General features: G+C 51.3%; 2 protein-coding genes across 2 annotated transcripts in view; one reads left to right on the forward strand and one right to left on the reverse strand.

Moving 5' to 3' along the window:
- Positions 1 to 302: 302 nt before the first annotated feature.
- Positions 303 to 1,687, forward strand: SLC35G4 (solute carrier family 35, member G4). The gene has a single exon (XM_010014650.1). The coding sequence runs from the start codon at positions 452 to 454 to the stop codon at positions 1,685 to 1,687; it is 1,236 nt and encodes a 411-aa protein (XP_010012952.1). The 5' UTR covers positions 303 to 451.
- A 2,054-nt stretch (positions 1,688 to 3,741) lies between these two features.
- SCLY (selenocysteine lyase) overlaps positions 3,742 to 7,025 on the reverse strand; it is a gene marked incomplete at its 5' end in the record, with an annotated part of 3,608 nt that continues 324 nt past the window's right edge. The window contains 8 exons of the mRNA XM_010014651.1: positions 3,742 to 3,948; positions 4,555 to 4,630; positions 4,811 to 4,913; positions 5,059 to 5,142; positions 5,511 to 5,547; positions 5,874 to 5,980; positions 6,299 to 6,463; positions 6,574 to 6,761. Coding sequence (XP_010012953.1) covers positions 3,789 to 3,948; positions 4,555 to 4,630; positions 4,811 to 4,913; positions 5,059 to 5,142; positions 5,511 to 5,547; positions 5,874 to 5,980; positions 6,299 to 6,463; positions 6,574 to 6,761 — 920 coding nt within the window. The remainder of the gene's footprint in view (positions 3,949 to 4,554; positions 4,631 to 4,810; positions 4,914 to 5,058; positions 5,143 to 5,510; positions 5,548 to 5,873; positions 5,981 to 6,298; positions 6,464 to 6,573; positions 6,762 to 7,025) is intronic.

Here is a 7,025-nt window from a genome sequence, read left to right on the forward strand (position 1 = left end):
GAGTTTAGGAACAAGGCGATCATCTCCTCCTGCCAAATTTCTTCCATAACCTTGTAACATTAGCAAGCAATTAATAATAAGTATAGTTCATAATTACAGGGTATATACTGTCCAAAAAGCTTTGCAAGGGAGCTTTCTCATTAGAATTAAGTATATACTAGAATGCATTATCTATAGTATACATAATGAGAATATATGTGATTTAAAATGATGACTGAAGTGAAGTGCCATGGCTGACTTTGGAGGAGATCCAAATGGCTGGACTGTCAAAGGTATTTAGTAGTAACTTGACAGAAAAAGCAAAACCAAGAACAATCTACTATTACTGACTTGGTGGATAAAAATAGCTTGTAAACTAATGACATCTACATACTGATGAATCCCTTGCTATTCATTATATAAAAATAACAGCGCATCTCCTTTTCTTAAGGCCAGGAAGTTCTCTAAGGAAATGGATTCATCTTCCCAAAAATACCCAGTCAAAAAGCGAGTGAAAATTCATCCCAACACAGTAACAGTGAAATATACTTCTCATTATCCCCAGCCAGGAGAAGAGGGATATGAGGATGCTAATGAAGATACTGGAGTATTTATGGAGGATAATCCTAAGAAAAGACTATTGAGTGATGGGAAAAAGAGAGAAAGGACTTTTTTTGGTGCAATAGACACCAAACTTCAGCCAGCACAACTGCCAAAACCCAATGAGATGGGGCAATCCCAGCATTTTCCTGAAGGAAATATACTGCAGTCGAGAAAAACATGGGTAGTCCTGTTTGGATCTGCTGTGGCTCACGGATGTGTGGCTCTGATTACAAGATTAATTTCTGATCGTTCCAAAGTGCCATCCCTAGAGTTAATTTTCATCCGTTCAGTCTTACAAGTGCTGTCCATTACTGTTGTGTGTTACTACCATGAGCCTCCCTTTGGCCCAAAAGGCTACAGACTCCGGCTCTTCTTCTATGGGGTCTGTAATGTTATCTCTATTACCTGCGCTTATACCTCCTTCTCTATAGTTCCCCCCAGCAATGGGACCATTATGTGGAGGGCTACCACTACAGTGTTCAGTGCCATTTTGGCTTTTTTACTCATAGATGAAGGAATGGCCTGCATAGACCTTATTACTGTATTTGGCAGCGTGTTTGGCGTTTGTCTGGTCATGATCCCCAATATTGTTAAGGAGGAAAACTCTTTACTAAGCACCTGGAAGGAAGCTTTTGGCTATACCATGACTGTTATGGCAGGTTTGACCACTGCTCTCTCCATGATAGTCTATAGGTCAATCAAAGATAACATCAGCATGTGGACAGCACTATTCACCTTTAGTTGGACAGGAACAGTGTGGGGAGCGTCCACCATGTTCTTACTTCAAGAGCCAATCGTCCCACTGGATGGAGAAACCTGGAGCTATCTCCTTGCCATCTGCCTGTGCTCCACAGCAGCCTTCCTGGGGGTCTACTATGCCCTGAGCAAGTTCCACCCTGCTTTGGTCAGCACCGTACAGCACCTGGAGATAGTCATTGCCATGGTCCTGCAGCTTGTCGTGTTGCGGATCTTCCCAGGTGCTTATGATCTTGTTGGGGGAGCTGTTATTTTGGTTAGTGTCTTTTTCCTTGCGTGTTACAAACTGTCCTGGAAGAATTTAGGAAGGCAAGATTATCAGGAGATTGTGGATTCTTCCATTAAATGAGTTGTGGTTTTGCCCTCTGAATCCGGCTGTGTGGCCACATGGAAGTTAGTTATTTCAACTCTTGCGTTCTAGAGTCACGTCTCTGTCTAGAGTAGCCAGGTCCTCTCCCTACTGTTTAAATTCACGGCTGGTGTAGCAGTGTTGGTGTTTCCAGACTTTTCTGGTAGGTGAATTTGTTCTAGCACATACCACCACTGGCATTTTGGCATGTGAGGAAAGACTATTTGTCTCCAGCATGTAGGGTACGTGAGCAGGGAGTGCAGGCCAAGCCTTGAGCAGGTCCCTCCTCACCTTCCCTGGATAAGGCAATACAGAGACAGAGGGATTCACTAGTGACTCTCATTCCTGTGCAATGTGGTAGTAGGAAAATGAGCAGTAAAGACCAGAGTACTCGTCTTCTCTGTAACAGTACTTCTGCTTTGGCTGTAATACTCAAAGTGATGCTAATATTTCTGTGGTTAAAACCTGCATTTCCTGTGTGTATAAAGAATCAGTCAGTAAAGCTGTTTGTGCTTTGTGGTTAAATTTCTGTCTGAATCAATGCAGAAAGCCCAGATCTCCTGTGGGGTTGAAAAGCCCCAAAAAGTGGATCTCCAGTTGTGCCACGGCTGTGAAAGGAAGGTCCCCAAGAACTCTAAGGTCCATGGTAGATCAGAGATCTGCCCCTGAAGCAGAACAATATTCCTTCTATGGAACCACTTTTTCTAAAAGAGGTTTTGACAATTATGCAAGGGAAAAAGAGGAAAAAGAAAAGGCAGCATTTGAGATTGAGGAGTGAACAGCAGTGGTAACATGGGCAGTTAGAATAGGATTTAGGAAAAGCCCCAGGGTTTTATGGTTCCAAATAGTATTCCTAGCTGTGCTAATGTATGTAAAGTACATTAGTACATACGTACATAGTAAAGACCAGTGTTTAAAAACCTATGTCCAGGGGCTCCTGGACCAACAGGCATCTCCCTGTTCCAGCAGACTATGCCTCTATTCTGGGACACATGCATCTTCTGAGGGGAAAGATACTGCTCAGATGACCCCAACCAGTCCAGCTTCCCCCATGGAAAATACATTTTACTTTGTAAAAAGCCACAGCATCAGCAAACACTTTTATTTCTATGAATATCCAGAGAGACCAGATTCCCCAACATCAACCCATCAGCAACACTCCTAATCCATGTGACACTTATGTCCTTTGTCAGTGATGAGAGTGACCTCCTGGGTCACACACTTCTTCAGAGATGGTGCTGGCATGGTTACAGCTGCCCCAGCATGTTTCCTTCAGGAGTACATGGAGCCAGTGACAGGAGTTCTGCCTACTGTAGGAAGGACAGGAGGGAGGAGAACAGATAACGCGATGCAGTGCTGGGAAAGCCACGCCAAACACCTTCCCAGCCAAAAACCCCCTTGGTAGCTGAGGGCCCTGGCAGTTCCCAGCCCAGAATCTTGCTGTGCTTCTACAGACTCCTCATTTCTCTCTGAGGCAGATGGTCTTTCCTCCTCTGTGCGGTAAGACAGCAGGAAAGCTTCCTTTGTGGAAAGCAACCAGGCCAAAATCCATCTCCTAGGGCTTCCACACTTGTAATGCCTTGGATGAGTTGAGCTTTGGGACTCCAGCATGCCAACATGCACACATGCATGCAGGCAGGCAGCTGGGTATGTGCTGGCAAGCAAGAAGCACTCTATAGTGAAATTCCCCAAATGCCTGCACCATGCAGAGGGTGTGAGAGTCCTGACCAAGCTCTTGCTGAGCTGCCCCAGCACAGCTCCTTGCTGCCTCCACCGCCTCTGCCAGCTTCTCTGCTCAAGCTGCACATGCTACAGAGCCTTGCCAGCCCTGCTATGACCCCTGTGAGCGCAAGTTAAGCAGCCCTAAGAGTACACGGCTGCCGAAACGGATGATCCCACTTCTTCCTCCTACCACCTCCCCTTGTGTCTGATTCACAGTCACAAACTGCAGGCTGGGTCAGTACAACTTGGGGATCAGGTACAAAACTAATCCTGCCAAAACCTGAGCCCAAACTGATAAAGGCAGCCAGCAGCCAGGAGCCAATCAGACACGACCCCATCCCAAGAACCTGGGTGATGGCCAGGGAGCAATTCCCGAGGTCTACGGGGCTTGGTCCTGGTCCAGCTGCATCACAGCCTGCATGAGGTCCTGCACAACCAGGTCCACGTCGGCCCGGGTGGTGTCCCGCCCCATGCTCAGCCGCAAGGCGTTCTGTGCTACATGGTAGGGGATCCCACAGCTGAGCAGAATCGAGGAGGGCCTGAAACACAGACACAGGGGAGAGCAGAGTTAACTTGAAGGCTGAGGAAGCACACGTCATCACCAGAAATCTTCACCAAGCCCTAAGAGGGAGCACATCTCTAGGCAAACCTGTCTCCTGCACTGCTCCCTCTGGGCTTGTTACCCCGTGGAGGATTTGGTTCTTGCCCTTCAAGGAAGGGCCTCTCCCATGACCCCATGGGTTGGCATTTCTGACATGTCTAGACAGCATTACTCTAGATCAGGCCAGTTGCCTGCTGTCCCCACACACCCCCAAAGGAGCCCACTGGAGGCCAAATTTGGGCTCGAGCAGGTGAGCCAGGCACACACAGACATAAGGCAGGCTCTTTTCTGGCAGTGCCAGCCACTGAAGAGTACTTCCAAGCTCAGCTGCATCACCAAAGCCAGGAGGGCCAAAGTCCTTCCAAGCACCAGTCAAGCATTCCATCTGCGCCTCCTGCAATAGGAGCCCTTCAGACCCCCTGGAAAGCTCTGCACCCTCTTTGCTCCAGATGACCATGCCCACAGCAAACCAAAGTCCCTTTCCCTGTCCTATTTCCCTCTCCTTTAGGAAGACACCCTCAGCCTGGCCAAGCCAGCTGCTTACCTATCTTCTTTCTCAGAGTGGCAGGCAGCCCCAACACTGGCGAGAAGCATCTTACAGCAGGACAGCACCCTTCGCCCTGCAGCACACACAAGCACAGGTCTCCCATCACCCAGACTCTGCGAGGGCCATTGCCTGCTTCATCTCTCTGCCAAAGCCTTGGCTGAGCACTCGCTGCTCTCTAGCCACAGGGTGCTGTGCAGGGCAGGTGCTTGGCTCCATGGGCACCATCATGGGGCAGCGGTGGGGTAAGAGCTACCTTGAAGGCCTGGGCCCAGGATGGAAAAGTTAGAGGTGTTGCAGAGTCGCTTGGAGCCTGTAAAGTGGCTGTTGAGGTGGATCCTCTGCTTCCCAAAGCAGGCCTGGAGAAATCAGAGTTGTGAACCACTCTAGATTTGCGAGCAGCTCTGTCCTGATGAGGGTCATACCCACTCTGGCACCAGGCCTCATACTCTGCAGGCTGAGACCCCAGAAGGGGAGAGACAAACAGGAACAAGGTCTGCCCACCTCCAGTTTGGCCTCCAGGTAATCCCGAACATCCCGCATATGAGCCTCATAGGTCTCCCAGTTCTTGCTCACCAACTCTGCAGCCTGAGGAGAGAAAACCCAGACAGGCTCTGTCGGTAACCCCCTGACACCTCCTTCTGTGCACAGCTCACTGGCATGTGAATCCAGCCTGGGAACTGCCAGATTCCCTGCATCAGTAGCCTCTTGGTGCCTCGCACAACGTGAGCTCCATGACTGCCCACTGCCAGGGCTGCAAAGCCTGCAAGTGCTCTGAAGCACCTCCTCTGACTGGTACCAGAAAGCCCCATCTTCTTTCCCAGTGATTCACTCACCCTCCCGCACCCCAAGTTTGTCACTTCTAGTGACCAAGGAGCACAGGTGGCTGCCTCCATGCTGGAAGCACCAGAGAGCACCCCCAGAGAACTGCTCACTCATGAACATCACTGACTCACCTTGCCAAGGCCAGCAATCATCGGGGTGTTCTCAGTGCTAGAAGCAAAGAGTGAGTTATTTCTCCGGACCAGAAACCCAACCTCAGGGTACAGCTGTTTCCCTCATTGCTGGTAGGGGGTCATGGACCCTTCTCTATGGTGGTTCGGAAGGGAGCACTTCCACCCTGTGGTTCTTCCTGCAGCAAAGCCCGCACACCAGGATCCCACAGTTCCCATGCACAGATCCATCTCCCTGCGCTGGGCTGCCCACCCCAGGGCTGGCAAGTGACACAGCTGCCAGCTCAGCTCCGACTATGTACCTATGTAATGGTCTGGCCACCAGCCCAAGGCCTAGCTCTCCAGGCCATCACCCAGCTGCCTTACCCTGGCCGGAAACTCCTCTCCTGTCCCCCTCCAAAGAGCATGGGGTGCAGCGGGGTGGCAGTGCCAGGGCCGCGTGCATACAGCGCGCCGATCCGTGGGCCATAGAACTGTGGGGAGAAACAGCCACGGTGACCCTGGGGACACTGCCAGGTATCCCTTTCCTGTACTCCTGCCCAAATCTGAGTGCCCTCCAGTGCTGACCCCTGCCCATCTCACAGGCTGCTATACAGCTGTCCCCCTCCCTTGGCCTCCTCCTGGTTCCCCTTGTCACCCAGCTGAAGACGGTCTTCAAAGCACCATCCAGCAAGAAAACTTTGGCCACTGATGAGGTATTAAGCTGTAGGGGGCTGCCAAAGTCTCCCTGGCACCCAACAGAGATGTCTTAGAGGGCAAACAGCGGCTGGGCCACGTGAACAGCACCATACCTTGTGTCCCACAATAGTGAGGTAGTCCACCCCGAGCTCCTGCACGTCCACGCGCCCCTTGCCAATCATCTGTGCTGCATCTGTGTGCACCAGGATCCTGGGCAGCCCCTCCGCCACTCTCCGCTGATTGAGGGCACAGACACGCTGGCTCAGCTCCATGACAGGCTGGCAGGAGGGAAAACAGTCTGCATCCCAAGGACTGTGTGCTCCCTCCTACCAAGCACCTTTCCATGAGGACATCCCTACCGCATCCTACTCACTGCCCACAGACTCACCATGATGACCCCAGTCTCGTTATTGGCCAACATGATGGAAACCAGGCAGGTGGTCGGCCGGATGGCAGCGAGGACATCATCCACCTCAGCCCGCCCGCTTCGCTGGGACACAGGCACAAAAGTAGCTTCTGCAAGCCAAGAAACAAGCCCCGAGGTTTGTTGGGAAGCCCAACAACGACCAGGGCTGCCTGCACCCCACTGAGCAGTGGGGCAGCAGAACTGTGCGGGCAGCAGAACTGTGCAGGCAGCTGGTGCGCAGGCAGAGAGCATGGTGGCTCTCAGGATGCCAACAGGGTAATGCACCCAGCTTAAGGAAAGGGGGACACCACGTGGGAAGTCAGTGCCCTTTGGGAGGAGAAAGAGGAACACCACGAAGCAAGCGTGTCCCTGCCCTCCACAAAAGCACCAGTAAAGAAAAGCCCCGGTTGCAGGGCCCAGATCTGCAGCCAGGT

This window comes from Nestor notabilis, unplaced genomic scaffold (assembly GCF_000696875.1).
Source record: "Nestor notabilis isolate BGI_N333 unplaced genomic scaffold, ASM69687v1 scaffold7665, whole genome shotgun sequence".
Taxonomy (NCBI): Eukaryota; Metazoa; Chordata; class Aves; order Psittaciformes; family Psittacidae; genus Nestor; species Nestor notabilis.